The sequence below is a fragment of the Ranitomeya variabilis genome, chromosome 3 (assembly GCF_051348905.1).
Source record: "Ranitomeya variabilis isolate aRanVar5 chromosome 3, aRanVar5.hap1, whole genome shotgun sequence".
NCBI classification, from domain to species: Eukaryota; Metazoa; Chordata; class Amphibia; order Anura; family Dendrobatidae; genus Ranitomeya; species Ranitomeya variabilis.
In genome coordinates this window covers 72,204,085-72,221,503 of record NC_135234.1, presented here as the reverse complement: position 1 = coordinate 72,221,503, position 17,419 = coordinate 72,204,085, and the positions used below count along the sequence as shown (strand labels likewise).

Sequence of the window (17,419 nt, the reverse complement as noted above, 5' to 3'; positions counted from 1 at the left end):
GGAATGAAGGAAATCTGAGTGATCTGTACTTACATTGAGTTGCGGTGAGGCGCCCTCTGGTGGATGAACTCATATGAACTCGAGCGTGGGAACTTTTCCAAGGCTCCAGTTCATGAGAACATCCACCAGAGGGCGCCTCACCGCAACTGGCAGTTGCAATTATGCAAGGTGGCATTAACCCTTCATTACCCCATATCCCACCGCTACAGGGAGTGGGAAGAGAGAGGCCAAGTGCCAGAATAGGTGCATCTTCCAGATGTGCCTTTTCTGGGGTGGCTGGGGGCAGATATTTGTAGCCACGGGGGGGCCAATAACCATGGACCCTCTCCTGGCTATTAATATCTGCCCTCAGTCACTGGCTTTACCATTCTGGCGGAGAAAATTGCGCGGGAGCCCACGCCAATTTTTTCCGCGATTTAATCCTTTATTTTAGCAGCTACAGCGCCCAAATATTGCACATACACACTACTAACATTAGCAGTGTGGAATATGCAAAAAAAAGGGATATGAGATGGTTTACTGTATGTAAACCATGTCTCATATCTTGTCGGGTTTGTGCAGGAGAAATGAAAAGCCGGCAATTGAATTACCGGCTTTTCACAGATATCGCGCTGAATGAAATATAAATACAGAATATATATATGTGTGTCTCAATGACATATATATATATACACTCACCGGCCACTTTATTAGGTACACCATGCTAGTAACGGGTTGGACCCCCTTTTGCCTTCAGAACTGCCTCAATTCTTCGTGGCATAGATTCAACAAGGTGCTGGAAGCATTCCTCAGAGATTTTGGTCCATATTGACATGATGGCATCACACAGTTGCCGCAGATTTGTCGGCTGCACATCCCAAAGATGCTCCATACAAGGCAGGATGGATCCATGCTTTCATGTTGTTTACGCCAAATTCTGACCCTACCATCCGAATGTCGCAGCAGAAATCGAGACTCATCAGACCAAGCAACGTTTTTCCAATCTTCTACTGTCCAATTTCGATGAGCTTGTGCAAATTGAAGCCTCAGTTTCCTGTTCTTAGCTGAAAGGAGTGGTACCCGGTGTGGTCTTCTGCTGCTGTAGCCCATCTGCCTCAAAGTTCGACGCACTGTGCGTTCAGAGATGCTCTTAGGCCTACCTTGGTTGTAACGGGTGGCGATTTGAGTCACTGTTGCCTTTCTATCAGCTCGAACCAGTCTGCCCATTCTCCTCTGACCTCTGGCATCAACAAGGCATTTCCGCCCACAGAACTGCCGCTCACTGGATTTTTTTTCTTTTTCGGACCATTCTCTGTAAACCCTAGAGATGGTTGTGCGTGAAAATCCCAGTAGATCAGCAGTTTCTGAAATACTCAGACCAGCCCTTCTGGCACCAACAACCATGCCACGTTCAAAGGCACTCAAATCACCTTTCTTCCCCATACTGATGCTCGGTTTGAACTGCAGGAGATTGTCTTGACCATGTCTACATGCCTAAATGCACTGAGTTGCCGCCATGTGATTGGCTGATTAGAAATTAAGTGTTAACAAGAAGTTGGACAGGTGTACCTAATAAAGTGGCTGGTGAGTGTATATATATATATATACTGTATTTATGTTTTCCCGAACATTTGAGCACATAAATCCATTAGATGTCGGTTTTGCAAGCCTGCGAGAAAATCTCGCAGTACGGATGCCATACGGATTACATACGGAGGATGCCATGCGCAAAATATGCTGACACACCCTGCCTACGGATCAATATTTTGGGAACATTTCTCCGTATTACGGCCGTAAAAAACGGACCGTATTGTCTTACGCTGAGTGTGACTCCAGCCTTATACTGATTAAAATGATACATTGGTTGATGAAATCCGTCTTATGGTTGTTTAATTTTTATTTTCAGTCTTGTGCTAATGATATGCTCGTGCCCTAAGGTGGGGCAGGACGGGGGTCTTCATGTGGTGCTCTGATTACATATTCATAATGCAGACTGCTGATAGGTCACTGATCAATCACTGACCGGCCCCCTAATTTGCATAATGAATACCTGTACATACTGAAAAAAAAACAAAAAAAAAAAACCTTTGTGACTCCTGCTCTGCAGCATAATCGCATGTTTAGTGTGCCAAAAATACATTTTATTCAGCTTGGAGAAAAAAATCAATTTGAAAATGGCGCCTGCACAGTAGCAGCTCTCGGTGTCTATAGCTGTGATTCAATAGCTGCTACTGTGCATGCGCCGGGGGCTCCATCTTACTGAAGAAAAGGAGCAGTAGCAGCTCTCAGCTATCTCCGAGCTTCTACTGCGCAGGCGGTGCCATCTTTTTTTTTTTAATTCGTTTATTAAACATAAGAAAAAAGAGAAATACATTTTTTGCTAAAACTTAAAATAGTGTAGTATGTCTAGGAAAAAAAACAAAAAAAAAAACCTGTAGTAAAACTCTAACACTGAGCTACTGCCAAAACCAACTCCACTGCAATAACATTTCAAAGCAGCGACAACAAGGCGTGAATCAATGCAAATTAACGTTTACCTTCCATCATAGTGGAGCTAGGCTATCTATCTCTGGGCGACATGGTGGAAGTATGACGAGTTCCATATATCCCAAATCTTACCAAATTTCCCCGGGCAACCTCTATTTTGGTATAACGTATGCTCATAAGGTATTATTGAGTTCACCAAATCGATCCAAGCCCTAAGAGATGGGTGGCTGTTTCCCATCCAACGCAGTGCTATCAGTTTCCTTGCCAGAACAAGTGTTTCTCTCAAAAGAATTTGAGTATGGGGTCCCCATGTCTCTTCCTCCAGTATGCCAAACAAGCACATTAATGGGGTCAAAGGGACAGAAATATGTACCAGAGAGGTAAGTAGTGAGGTCTCCTCACTCCAAAAGGACTGAACAACTGGACAACCTCAAATCATATGTATAAAGTCTGCTTCTTCCATGTGGCATCTCAGACACTCCGAGGAACTATTCCATCCCATTTTAAATAAACGTGAAGGGGTTAAATATGCTTGGTGTATTATGTATAGTTGAGTCATTTTATTGTTAGCCGAAGGGGACACCTTTGTTGGGGATTCAAGAATCATTTCCCATTCCTCAGTTTGCAAATCAGGAATTAGAGATTTCCATTTTTCTTTAACCGTCAATGCAGTAGAACCAGCCCCCACAGATAACATATACGTGTACAGAGTGGATACAAGTCCCCGGGGTCCCTGCGATTTAAGGATCCCTATAAATGGGAAGGATGACAGTGTTAGTGTGGTATTTACTCTACGTAAGTGCGATTGTATTGCTGATCTGAGCTGCAAATAGCGAAAAAAATTGAGATCTCGGAATATCATGCTTAATCTGTACCTGCTCAAAAGTCATTAGAATGCCCTGCTCATATATATCATTAATGGAAATGAGGCAGCGCCATCTTGGAGGAGGAAAGATGGCGCCGCTGGCGCATGCACAGTAGCAGCTATCGGAATGGATAGAAGACCCCTGCGAATTTCACACTGGGTCAATATGGTAAATAATGAGTTGTTGTATAAGAGTAGACACAGTCCTCAAATTTGGGATGGAAGTTCTGGTTTGATTCCCCTTTGACTCACAGCAGGCCCCAGGCGATGAGAAGTATTCTCTCCCGATAAAGTATGTGATGTGCGGTGCCTGACATGGGTGGCTTATACTTTTTATGATACTAGACCCATGATATTTTAGGGGCAAGGCTAACTTTGAAATAATATTATGGGCATGATCAATAGTCTGCAAGCCGGACTCTGTGCATCACACATACGTGTATAACTGGCGTCCTACTCAAGCCTCATTTGTGTGCATGTTTTCTACAAGGCAGCAGGCCCCCCATAATTTGGTAGGTTTGTGAGTGGCTGCTTTTATCACTAGTTTGCACCTGTGCTGCCCCCCCTGCCTTTATAATGGGGGTCTGCCGCATCCTGCCTGGGCATTTGGGACCTGACTAGTGTTGGTAAGGCGGTTTCCTTCTGGTATATTTTTCTCTAGGTTAACCTTGCCAGACAGGAGTGATGGGAAATGCCATTTGTTCTATGCTGTAACCTTGTTATGTTTTATAATCCTCAAATAAAAGTGTTTAGACAAAAAAAATGTAATTGGCCCCTACGAAGACAGGATAGATAGATCTGAACTACTTTCCTGCTCATTGCAGATCTTCAACTTTTAGAAAGGAAGGTAATGGATGGTGCAAAGCAATTCTGTGCCATGGACCTCACAGGATCCAGAAAGGCGGATTACCAGAATCAAAGTCGTCCATTTAAGTGAATGACACCAATAAAAAAATAATCTTTTTCCTTAAGATGTTTTATTATTCATTTACCGATAACCATTTTAAAAGCAGAATGTACAGACAATTTTCCATCATTTAATGTCTCATCACTTGTAGCAGTCACATTGGTCCGGATGTCACCAATCATTCAGAATCACCCTTATGTGATATAGATTTAAAAAAAATCATCATTTTTCTTTAACCAGTCATCCAGGAAAGATGTAGGAGCCTTCTGTGTGCATCGCAGCTTCTACCTACTGCCTCCTAACAGTATGGTGGAAGATAACCATTAATGAGATTTTCAAGGATTTTCCAAAATCTGTGCTAAAAAGTGATGACGTCCCAACCATCAGTCACTTGACTGCTGCAGCCGATCACTAACCTCAGAAGGTGGCATGTGCGAAGGCAGGACGGCTGGAGCAACAAGAGATATAAAACAGATTTGGAAAAGTTCCAGAAAACTTTTCTTAAAGGGACTCTGTCACCTGAATTTGGCGGGCCCTGTTTACAGTCCGATGGGCGGTGTTTTCTGGTCTGTCATTCACCCTTTCCTTTCCCGCTTGCTGCAATATTGTCTTGAATTTGATTAGGTTTCCTCCGTAGAACACGCGTGCGCAATGCAATCTTGCCTTGCGCACGCGCAGTATGCTTTGCCTAACTGCGGGCAAAGCCGAAAAGCATTAGTGCGCATGCGCCGGCGCACTATGCCCCGGAACACAGCAAAATACTTCTGGGACATAGTGCTTTTCCCGCAGTTGGGAATATTGCGGCCAGCGGGAAAGAAAGGGGTGAATGAAAGACCAGAAAACATCGCCCATCGGGCCGCAATCAGGGCCCACCAAATTCAGGTGACAGAGTCCCTTTAAGAAGGATTCCTCCAGAAATGGTAAGAAAAGGAATAGAACAGATGCCTGTCAGTATGTGAGGTAGGAAGCTCCGCTGCGGTGACCCCGACAGCTTCAGAGTGTAGGTTATGTCCAGATCCCGGCAGCGGTGCTTCGTACTGCACATGCTCACACACACCTGGCCTATTAATATTCTAGGACAGGTGTCAGTCATTGTAACATAATGATGGCCATTTTAGTGTACTAGGTCAATTGTTATTTGTCAATTAAGGGTATTTTGGAATTTACTTATGACATTCCCCTTTCATTCCTTTTTTTTGTTTAACTGGAAAATCCCTTTAAATGTCCATTTTCAATCTGTTTGCTTCAAAAACACATTGCACAAGATCCCCATGTAAAACCTACAAATATGCCAACTCTAATTACCGTAAGTGAACATTGTTAGCTCAGTATACACTGCTTGCCCTGTCAAAGTTAGAAACAGTTTGTTTTATGTAGAAAATGGCGCTCCAAGCTTGGTATAACATTATTAGTGCACTGCGGTCATTAGGGATTTGGTATAGGTGAGAATCGGCTTCCGGTGTGTAATGCAGTCCTCTCTCTACACCGTCAGCGCTAAATACTGATGCATCAGGGCCAGGAGTGCTGACCTTATTCCCAACGTCTGATCGCGGAGAGCATCACGTCTTCTAGCGACTCCTCCGAGGGTCATTTATCGTCACTCCCGACAGTGGAGCGATGGCCGACGCCGTCCGTGTATCGCCCCCGCTCCTCTGCCCCTCACTTCCAATAATGTTCAGTAATCGTATACAAAAAAAAACTAAATGAATGCAAAAAGGGAGTGCTATGAAAGAGAATCCGGAGAAAATTAAATAAAGTATTTTATTATCTTGCCAACAAATAGAAAACGTCTTTTCTTGCCCAGACATGGGGCCCATGTGATGTCAGGGAGGTGTTAGCTCTCCAGAGCATCCAGGACTTTAATGATCTGTTGCTTAATGGCTTTGGTTGCGTCTCCTGCATTTGGAATTAAATACCTGGGTGGGAAAAATGCATAAAGGGTGAGTGAGACAAGAATACGAGGGCTCAAGACACGGCTGTATTGTAACAGGCTTTTATAGAGTCTTAACCTGGCTGCCATCGAGGTGGACCATACCTCTGCAGACCCCCAATTTCAGGCTGAAGTTTTGCTTGGTGTGCCGTAGGTATGGAGGCATCGTCCTCTAGATGTACGGCAATGGAGCCTGTACAGACTGTATGGAGTGGACAAGATCCTCATGCAAGATTTTGGCAAGTACATGATCCCTAAATAAGGGTCGTCTACTACTGGATAATCCCTTATTATCGGCCTCAGGGTGCTCGTCTGGGCAGTAGCTTATTCCTCCCTCTCAGAGGAGGACATGTAAACTCTGGGGGAATCGCAGATCCTTGTTATAGGAGGGGGACTGGGAATGGCCGTCCGCAATGAAGCACCGTTCTAGTCCCCCGAATGCTGCAGCCAGAGAACCCTGACCATTGGAGAGGCTTGTGCTGGATCCACGCGGGTGACTACAGGTTAATTTGGCAGATTTTGTTATTTTCACCACATCTATGCCCCCAGAACATTACAATTTAGGCTGCACAGCCCCTTTAGGCTATGTTCACACGATGCGTTTTTGATGCGTTTTTTCCCGCAGGCAAAACCTTGCTCTCTTGGCAGTAGGAAACTTGCTTAAAAAAAATAAATCAGGTTTTGCTTCGTTTTTGCTGCATTTTTTTCCTGCGTTTTTGTCAGGGTACATTTGTCTCTTCATCAAGCTTTGGCACCAAAAACACAGCAAAAACCGATACCTGCGTTTTTGCACCATCCATTGCTTTCTATGGTTGAAAAACGCTGAAAGAAGTCACATGCTGCATTTTGAAAAAAAAAACCTAGGTATTGCACAAAATACTGAAGACAACAAAAACAAGCTGTGTGCATGAGATTTCTGAAATCTCAGACTTTGCTGGTACTGTAAAACGCAGCTGAAAATCTGCATTAAAAAACCCACAATGTGTGAACATAGCTTTAATGCGATGAGAAGAAGCTGAAATGCCACAGGAAATGGACGGAGGCACTTTATATGGTGGAGTTCCCTTTTAAGCATTCACCCAATAATGTCAGTAATGCAGGTAAAAGCCGAATCTACACATAGAAGGTTACCAGATACGGCGGAAAAGATCCTCCCTGGCCTTTAGGAGATGATGTGACACTTACCGCTCCACAGCTAATATTTCCACGCCCGAGGCACTGCTATTTCCATACTTAAACGTGATCAGCTCGGGGTGCTTCTTTTTCGACGTGATCTTGACAACTGAGCTGAGCGCCTGTCGTGACTGTATGTAAGCAAATCCCTTTCTAGACTGGATTTCCCGCAAACAATACATATGGGTTGCGGTTATCAAAAGGTGGCTATAAAAAGAAACATGGAAAAAAAGAAAAAGAAAAGTCATTACGTTGCCGAAACAGGGGATTAACTTACCGAGGCTCAGTGACAGACCTGAGGAACATATGTCCATTTTCTTTAACTTCGTGACAGGGGAAATGATGTTTGATGTCAGGCTTGTTTATCCAGGTCTGAATGTTAACGATTTCCTTGCGGTCGTCGTCAGATATGGAGGCGCTGTCAATCTCATCTGAAAGGATAAATTAAGTCCTATAAATTATTCAAAAACGGAAATAAAAGTAATCAGCGCTGAGAATTTTCATCCATCCCAGGATGTGGCGAGTTCACAGTGATATGGACAGGTTTTCACTACTGAAAGGGAATCCAACGCCAGGTTTTTGCCACCTAATCTGAGAGCAGTGTCATGTGAAGACAGAGACCCTGATTCCAGCGATATGTCACTTACTTAAAATCAACTGCAAATAAAAGAAAAAAAGAACCATTCCCATCATCTTTCGTAGGTGGTCCTGCGTTGACTCTACGGTGGTTTTTCTTTACAAGCAGACAACAATTGACCACTGCAGTCAATCACTGGCTGCCAATGGCCAACATACTACTGCTATCATGATCGCTTGTAAACGCTGGTCCCAATTCATCAAGACCGCTCTCTCGGGAGAAGTCCGTGTTTGGAGTTTAGAACCGGACACCAACTGTCTGGTACGTACCCCGAATTTTACATTCATGCTCTACTCTACTCTTCGTGAATCTGAAGCGTCTGACGAGAAAAAAAAAAAAATTCACTCCAGGCTGATGATGGAGTGAGATTTCTGGCATAGGGAATGCCAGAGCACTTCATGAAAAATTCTGTGACTTTCCAAAGCTTTTACCCCAGAATTCTAGTGTGAAAGCTTTGATGAATCGGGATCATAGAACAGGAGAACAGATGGAAACACAGGATATAGTTTATTTTTTCTGTTTGTAGCGCTGCGGAATATGTTGGTGATATATATATATATATATATATATATATATATAATTATTATTATATTATTACATTTTTGTAATGACACTAACTCTGATTTCCCCTTTAAAAAGCTACACATGACGGACAGCACAAACATACATTTAGAAATATTATTTCCTACCTGTGTCGTATTCTTCTTCATCCCCAATACTAAACACTGGTTTCACCCCCCGGTATGGCTTCCCCACTCGGTCGCTGCTGCTCACGTGTCTGCAGGAATTCAGACAAGAAAAGAGGATTTCATTAAAACTAAAATAAAAAATCAACGATGTCGACTCATGCAGGAGATACGAGCTGTGTGTGATGAGCGAGGCACCGCAGAGAAGACTTCTGTTAGGCAGAAAACACTGCAGGAAACGTCACTAGTAAAGGTCCATGCAAGCGCAGAAGCCTGACTGCTAAGTAAGTGATGGTAACGCTGCCGCCAACATCCTGACAAGCAGTCGCTGTATTTTCTGTCTCTTCTATACACAAAACATTATGTCAAAATGTAAGGAAAACAATCGGATTCCTGCAGAGTGAAGTTCCCAAAGGACGAAGGAACATATCGATCACTGGTGGCCAAGTAGCTGCACTGAAGGAACGTCCGTGAATGAGAAGAACTGCACTATATGGACAAATGTATCACAAGACGCCCAGCAATTTTGTCCATAGAACGTACATAGTCCATACAACACACATCCACCAGGACCCGCTGGAAGGTCAGGATATTCCAACTATAAGGTGTCTGACAACCTCACCCATGTCAGAGAGTGATGGACTGACAACCTCTGGGTCCTCCAAAGAACAGGGACCTCTCCAGGGGTGATGGGGGAACATCATTGTTCCTGGAGCTGGTTGGTGCCCCTTCAGATAGCTTTCCTACCAATCACTCTTTCACAAACCATAACATGGTTGTAGGAGTCGTCTAGGATTGGGACCCGTCTTATCCTGGGGTTGGGTCTAATCTTACGGCTCCGTCCTATTCATAACAATGGGGATGAACTACCAGACCAGTCATCGGCTAGCAGACCCTTCCTCTAATTCTATACAAGTCCTTGAGCAACTTGATGACAGTAAAAACCTTGGCAAACAATGCTCTGAAACAAAAAAAAAAAAAGTCTGGAGTAAATGAGCTTCCTATGAGGACGGCATGGAGATCAGCAAACGACATGGCTACCGGATGACAGATTTATCAAAAAATGAAGAAACAGCAGCAGGCAGAAAGCTTACAAAATATTTATGCACACAGCAATTGTCAAATATTTTGCAGCATTTAATGGGCACTAATGGGGAAAAAAAACAGTAATGGGCACTAATGGGGTCGCCTACTGGAGAAATGTCAGAGGAAATGGTTAGCAATAATAAGCTACTGTTCTACAGTGAAATGTTATGAACAGAGAGCAGATCGGCTGCAGATGGAAGAGGACATTAGTGCTTTTGTGCAGTTAGGAGAAAGGTGGCGAGTGCGTCCCTCTACGCATCAGTAATGGTGAGAGAAGCATCAGTGACACTGACCGGCCACAAGGGGGCAGCACAATAAGGACGAAGCTCATAGAACAGGACACTAATGGCTTCATCGGCCTATAGTTCTAGGCCATAGACTGTGGACATAGAAGGTGGCGGCTGGGGAGACGTGGCTTGTGGCACGGGTCAGCGTGACTGATGCTTACAGTGTTAGAAGTACAGAAGAGGTGGTGGAATCGCAGCTCACTACGGCTTACCGCTCCAAACTCGCCCTCTCTGGCCAGGGAAGATTGAAAGTCAATCTACAGTAAATTGAGGCACAGGACACAAACCAAAAAGGGTTACATCAATAACAGTCATGGGACACATTACCCGACACTACAACATGGCCGATGATCAACCCCAAGTAAGGCCACAGACATAAATGGGACAAGCACACCGTGTACAACCATCATACGCGCAGGTTGTACTCCGGGACGTCACAAAGCTAGATTTCCATCACAGCAAGTGAAGGCATAGAGCTAGGAGAAGCCATCACTTGGTGATCGCTGGGGGCCGCAGCAGCCCCTTCATTCCTAGGATCATGGGGGCTATAGAGGTAGGGAATAGATATCGCTGGGACCCCGGCACATCTCCGGCAGGCGCATTCACACACCTGTGCTGATGTTGGTGTGCACGCAGACCCCCGAGCACGACCTAGTCCTCTACATTGGATCAGAATAGGACATGCTCGGAGTATGTGTCAGACTACTGTCCGACAAGAAAAAAAAAATAAATCAGATTGAAATTTTCCAAAAACTCACAAATGTGTGAATGCATCCTTACAAGGGTTATCCGGGACCAATTTAAGTTTTCTATGGAGCCTAAGAACTAACAGGCAGGCAGCTACTAACTACCTGCCTGTTCTGCTCGGTGCCACTGATGTCTGCCGACTCCGGTCACAGACGCCTCCTTCCAGAGATTCCGATGGCATCAGGTCCACAGAGTAGCCCTTTCTCTTCCGCTCTGCTGAAGAGGAGTGACTGCTGATGGCATGCTGATTGACAGTCGGCTCCCCACTGCCTAACTGCATGGAGCCAGCTGTCAATCAGCATGTTGCCGGCAAGTCCCCCCCCCCCTTCAACAGAGCAGCCCATAAGAGGAAAAGCCGCTCTGCTGACGTGTAGCAGCAGAATCGCCGGCAGGAGCGGTCAGTGACTGTTCTCAGCAGCCACCAGAGAGAACCGGGAGGTAGCGACCGGATTGTTAGGCCCAAAGTAAAAACAACATTGTCCCGGAAACCCCCTTTAAGTGGTATTGTACATGCTCATCCCCGCATAGTTAAAAAAAGATTATCTGCTATTGCCAAAAATATGTTTTTTTTTTATCTGATGTATATGCCACTGTTCCCAATCTGCTGCCGTTTTTCTTTTGTCTCTGAGCCCCTCCATTGCTGAGATACGGCCCCAGTCTTGTGAGACAAATGGGTGGGCTTCCCATCTCCTCTTTGCGGGCATCAATACTATTATGAATTATGCCCAGTTGTCTAAAAGAGAAGGGTACCATATCCCATGAATGGAGAGGTGCTAGAAAAGATGGGGGTCACCTGTTCTCAATCCCCGGCAGACAGCAGCTGTATAAGACCAAACCCAAGTCTATAAATGCATTACAAGGTGTTAGAGAAGCCAGACCCTCTGCCATCAAATGATCGCAGAGCCCCCCTCTAATTAACTAATTACTCTATGAGTAAGTAATATAATAACATCGTATATAAAAAGGCTTCGATAGATGAGAAGCGAATAATATCTGATGCGTAACACTAAGAAACAATGTGTAATATGTGTAATAAAGCAAGGATCAGTCCACGGATACATTGTAAGCAAAAAAGAAGAAGTAACTCACCGATCTACTGGGGTGGAGGTGTTCTCAATGAAGCTGATGACCTTCTCCTTCACGTTCACAGACTTGGTTTTTAGAGCCACAGTCATTTTATTAACTAAAGACTTTACCCCTTTTCCATCACCATAGCCATTGGAAGCATCACCCTGCAAAATCAGAGGCAAAACCCGATTATACGGAAAACATTCAGCCATCAGCCCTTCACAATGAGCTCGTAACGGAGGAATACAGGACTCCATGAATAGCTTCCTATGGGAGACAGAGAGGGGCTATCAGGCTATCGGGGGTACTTACATCTGTGATGGAGCTCACACTGCTCCGAGACCCCGATGTGCTAACAATCCAGTGTCCGTAGCCGGAGTCCGGTCCTTCCGCATTAATGTCAGCCAGGTGCTGCTGCAGAACTAAAGAGCGAAGCACAGAGTGACCCCCAACATCCACCGCCGCACAGACCCCACCGCAGAACCTTACTCACCCATAAACCCTCCTTTGGCAATACTGATATATTCCTTGTTTTTCTATTAAGCAAGAAAAAAACAACAAATCGTTTTTATACATCTTTTAATATTCTAATTCTATTTTCAAGCAACTTAAACTGCACTTGTCACTTCAGGTGAGAGCTCAGAACATCAACAACTCCATACCGGCCATTACATGTCGCCAGGCTTCCCGTCTGCAGACGCTCTCTATTCTAACGGGTGGCGACTAGCGCTCTCTCTATTCTATCAGGTGGAGACTAGCGCTCTCTCTATTCTATCAGGTGGAGACTAGCGCTCTCTCTATTCTATCGGCTGGAGACTAGCGCGCTCTCTATTCTATCGGGTGGACACTAGCGCGCTCTCTATTCTATCGGGTGGACACTAGCGCGCTCTCTATTCTACCGGGTGGACACTAGCGCTCTCTCTATTCTACCGGGTGGACACTAGCGCTCTCTCTATTCTACCGGGTGGACACTAGCGCTCTCTCTATTCTACCGGGTGGACACTAGCGCTCTCTATTCTACCGGGTGGACACTAGCGCTCTCTCTATTCTATCGGGTGGAGACTAGCGCTCTCTATTCTATCGGGTGGAGACTAGCGCTCTCTATTCTATCGGGTGGAGACTAGCGCTCTCTATTCTATCGGGTGGACACTAGCGCTCTCTATTCTATCGGGTGGAGACTAGCACGCTCTCTATTCTATCGGGTGGAGACTAGCGCGCTCTCTATTCTATCGGGTGGAGACTAGCGCTCTCTATTCTATCGGGTGGAGACTAGCGCTCTCTATTCTATCGGGTGGAGACTAGCGCTCTCTATTCTACCGGGTGGACACTAGCACTCTCTATTCTATCGGGTGGACACTAGCGCTCTCTATTCTACCGGGTGGACACTAGCGCTCTCTATTCTATCGGGTGAACACTAGCGCTCTCTATTCTATCGGGTGGACACTAGCGCTCTCTCTATTCTACCGGGTGGACACTAGCGCTCTCTATTCTATCGGGTGAACACTAGCGCTCTCTATTCTATCGGGTGAACACTAGCGCTCTCTATTCTATCGGGTGGATACTAGCGCTCTCTCTATTCTATCAGGTGGACACTAGCGCTCTCTCTATTCTATCGGGTGGACACTAGCGCTCTCTCTATTCTATCGGGTGGAGGGTGGACACTAGCGCTCTCTCTATTCTATCGGGTGGACACTAGCGCTCTCTCTATTCTATCGGGTGGACACTAGCGCGCACTCTATTCTATCGGGTGGACACTAGCGCGCACTCTATTCTATCGGGTGGACACTAGCGCGCACTCTATTCTATCGGGTGGACACTAGCGCTCTCTATTATATCGTGTGGACACTAGCGCACTCTCTATTCTATTGGGTGGACACTAGCGCTCTCTATTACATCGGGTGGACACTAGCACTCTCTCTATTCTATCGGGTGGACACTAGCGCTCTCTCTATTCTATCGGGTGGACACTAGCGCTCTCTCTATTCTATCGGGTGGACACTAGCGCTCTCTCCATTCTATCGGGTGGACACTAGCGCTCTCTCTATTCTATCGGGTGGACACTAGCGCGCACTCTATTCTATCGGGTGGACACTAGCGCTCTCTATTATATTGTGTGGACACTAGCGCACTCTCTATTCTATTGGGTGGACACTAGCGCTCTCTATTATATCGGGTGGACACTAGCGTGCTTTCTATTCTATCGGGTGGACACTAGCGCACTCTCTATTCTATTGGGTGGACACTAGCGCTCTCTATTATATCGGGTGGATACTAGCGCTCTCTCTATTCTATCGGGTGGACACTAGCGCTCTCTCTATTCTATTGGGCGGACACTAGCGCTATTATATCGGGTGGACACTAGCGTGCTCTCTATTCTATCGGGTGGACACTAGCGCGCTCTATTCTATCGGGTGGACACTAGCGTGCTTTCTATTCTATCGGGTGGACACTAGCACGCTCTCTATTCTATCGGGTGGACACTAGCGTGCTTTCTATTCTATCGGGTGGACACTAGTGCTCTCTAGTCTATCGGGTGGACACTAGCGTGCTTTCTATTCTATCGGGTGGACACTAGCACGCTCTCTATTCTATCGGGTGGACACTAGCGTGCTCTATTCTATCGGGTGGACACTAGCGCTCTCTCTATTATATCGGGTGGACACTAGCGCGCTCTCTATTCTATTGGGTGGACACTAGCGCTCTCTATTATATCGGGTGGACACTAGCACGCTCTCTATTCTATTGGGTGGACACTAGCGCTCTCTATTCTATCGGGTGAACACTAGCGCTCTCTATTCTATCGGGTGGATACTAGCGCTCTCTCTATTCTATCGGGTGGACACTAGCGCTCTCTCTATTCTATTGGGTGGACACTAGCGCTATTATATCGGGTGGACACTAGCGCGCTCTCTATTCTATCGGGTGGACACTAGCGCGCTCTATTCTATCGGGTGGACACTAGCGTGCTTTCTATTCTATCGGGTGGACACTAGCACGCTCTCTATTCTATCGGGTGGACACTAGTGTGCTTTCTATTCTATCGGGTGGACACTAGTGCTCTCTAGTCTATCGGGTGGACACTAGCGTGCTTTCTATTCTATCGGGTGGACACTAGCGTGCTCTATTCTATCGGGTGGACACTAGCGCTCTCTCTATTATATCGGGTGGACACTAGCGCGCTCTCTATTCTATTGGGTGGACACTAGCACTCTATTCTTTCGGGTGGACACTAGTTCTCTCTATTCTATTGGGTGGACACTAGCGCTCTCTCTATTCTATCAGGTGAACACTAGCACGCTCTCTATTCTATCGGGTGGACACTAGCGCTCTCTCTATACTATCGGGTGGACACTAGCGCTCTCTATACTATCGGGTGGACACTAGCGTGCTCTCTCTTCTATTGGGTGGACACTAGCGCTCTCTATTATATCGTGTGGACACTAGCGCTCTCTATTATATCGTGTGGACACTAGCGCACTCTCTATTCTATTGGGTGGACACTAGCGCTCTCTATTATATCAGGTGGACACTAGCACGCTCTCTATTCTATTGGGTGGACACTAGCGATCTCTATTCTATCGGGTGGACATTAGCGCGCTCTCTATTCTATTGGGTGGACACTAGCGCGCTCTCTATTCTATTGGGTGGACACTAGCGCGCTCTCCATTCTTTCGGGTTTACACTAGCGCTCTCTATTCTATCAGGTGGACACTAGCACTCTCTATTCTATTGGGTGGACCCTAGCGCTCTCTCCATTCTTTCGGGTGGACACTAGCTGCTATGTCGTCTCCTACAGACAGTTCACACACATATATAGGAAATCCCACTCTCCTGTCTCTGTGTAGTGCTTTATCAGATGGAGCAACAACAGAATGCAGGAAGTTATGCAGCAGTACTGAGCAGTGTAGCTGTGCATCAAACTCTAATGTGAAATAAAAACTTACTAAAAAGTAGCAGAATGGGTTTGATGGCGTCTGTGCCTATCACTACTCTCTCCTTGCCTCCTTCCCCTTCTATAAACTTCAATAAGCAGCTGTCATCTGATACCTTACTGTGCTGGAAGTCCATATTATTTAACCATGTTGGATTTCTACTGTTTTTCAGAGTGTATGGTGAATTCAAAATGGAAGAGGGAAGTGAGGAAGGGGCTCATAAGTGGAGAAAGAATTACCTTTTTCTGTTCCAATGTTTCTTAAATTGGACTGCACTATTGATTTATGCAAAGTCACGATAATCATATTACACAGATAAGAGTAACTGTACTTTAAGACGACTTGATATGTCATAAAAACAAAATCAGAAGTTTTAATTTGTGGGGTCTAGGTGCTGAGGCCCCCCATAAATTGGTGAAAAAAAAAAAAAGAAGCAGAAACGTTCAACCAAGGTTGCTTACATCATAAAAAGTAAAGAGATCAAACCTGTAAGAAATGGGCCAGAACCATATTCATGTACATGTCTTCTTCTTCCCTGCCACTGCCCATGAAGCACAAGTGTTCTCCTCCGGCCACGGAGCCGGACTCGATGGACTGCTTCTGCGCTTCCAAAAGAGACTTCACGGACAGCGCAAACTCTCCGGGATTCTGCAGCATCTGTCACACAAAGGTCTATGACTCCATACTGCAGATATAACCGCACTAACAGCAGAGCCTCGTCATCTGTCCTTACTACATACCAAGTCAGAGTCTAAATGGAACGCTGTGGAGAGATGGCCAGAATTGTACTGCTCCGCGGGCCGGCAGTCTACCACAAAGAACCGCACTCCATCCTACAAGGGCAAGAGAAGGCAAAGTGCCGACAACAGGGGGTTAGCTCACAGTCACCCATTAGTAAGAAAATGCTTCACTGGGGATTTCCTTAAATACCGTATTTCGCGGACTATAAGACGCACCGGACTATAAGGCGCACCCAGGTTTTAGAGGTGGAAAATAGGGAAAAAAAATATTTGAAGCAAAAAAAATGTGGTAAAATATTTAATAACATAAATAACAACATACTATTATATGTGGTGTTATTATATATAATAGTATGTTATTATGTTGGAAGCTGCAGGACCAGTGCTATATGAAGACGCTGGAGGGTGAGTATAAGAATGGGGGCACAGGGCTTATAGTGAAAGCACCACTCCAGCACTGCAAAATAGCACTGGAGTGCTGCTTTAAAATCCCATGGGAGAACTATAACTCCCAGCATGTCCTGCAGATCCTATGACATGCTGGGAGTTATAGATAACCACAGGAGTGGCAGAGTGCTTTATTGTGTGTTGTAGACTAACCTCTTAATTGTGGCAGCCAGCCACTGTGGTGAGGTACAAGCATCCCATGGCTGCACACACACAGAACCCTCCCTCTTGTTGCCTCTCCACAGCACAGCACAGGTTATAAGAGGAAGCCTGCAGATTCTATTGGGGAGTCTGAAGGACCTATGATGATGTCAGGAAGAGGGAGGGCTCTGAGCTGCCATGTGATGCTCCAGCCCGCCCACTCCTGACATCATCACAGGTCCTGATTGTGCACAACACTCAGCGTCCAGGCAGGTAGGCAGCGATCTCCTGGCCCCTGCTACTGCCT

The 17,419-nt window shown here is 45.7% G+C and overlaps 1 protein-coding gene across 2 annotated transcripts in view; it reads right to left on the bottom strand.

The window, feature by feature from the left end:
• Nucleotides 1-5,980: 5,980 nt before the first annotated feature.
• Nucleotides 5,981-17,419, bottom strand: part of TBC1D23 (TBC1 domain family member 23) — a 38,272-nt gene continuing 26,833 nt past the window's right edge. The window contains exons 10-19 of one of the 2 annotated variants that reach the window (XM_077294139.1): nucleotides 16,525-16,617; nucleotides 16,271-16,441; nucleotides 12,346-12,388; nucleotides 12,165-12,274; nucleotides 11,874-12,016; nucleotides 10,250-10,294; nucleotides 8,668-8,756; nucleotides 7,637-7,772; nucleotides 7,354-7,548; nucleotides 5,981-6,154 (exon numbers count right to left, since the gene is read on the bottom strand). In XM_077294139.1, coding sequence (XP_077150254.1) covers nucleotides 6,073-6,154; nucleotides 7,354-7,548; nucleotides 7,637-7,772; nucleotides 8,668-8,756; nucleotides 10,250-10,294; nucleotides 11,874-12,016; nucleotides 12,165-12,274; nucleotides 12,346-12,388; nucleotides 16,271-16,441; nucleotides 16,525-16,617 — 1,107 coding nt within the window. In that variant the 3' untranslated portion in view covers nucleotides 5,981-6,072. The remainder of the gene's footprint in view (nucleotides 6,155-7,353; nucleotides 7,549-7,636; nucleotides 7,773-8,667; nucleotides 8,757-10,249; nucleotides 10,295-11,873; nucleotides 12,017-12,164; nucleotides 12,275-12,345; nucleotides 12,389-16,270; nucleotides 16,442-16,524; nucleotides 16,618-17,419) is intronic. The other variant, XM_077294140.1, reaches the window with a different exon arrangement.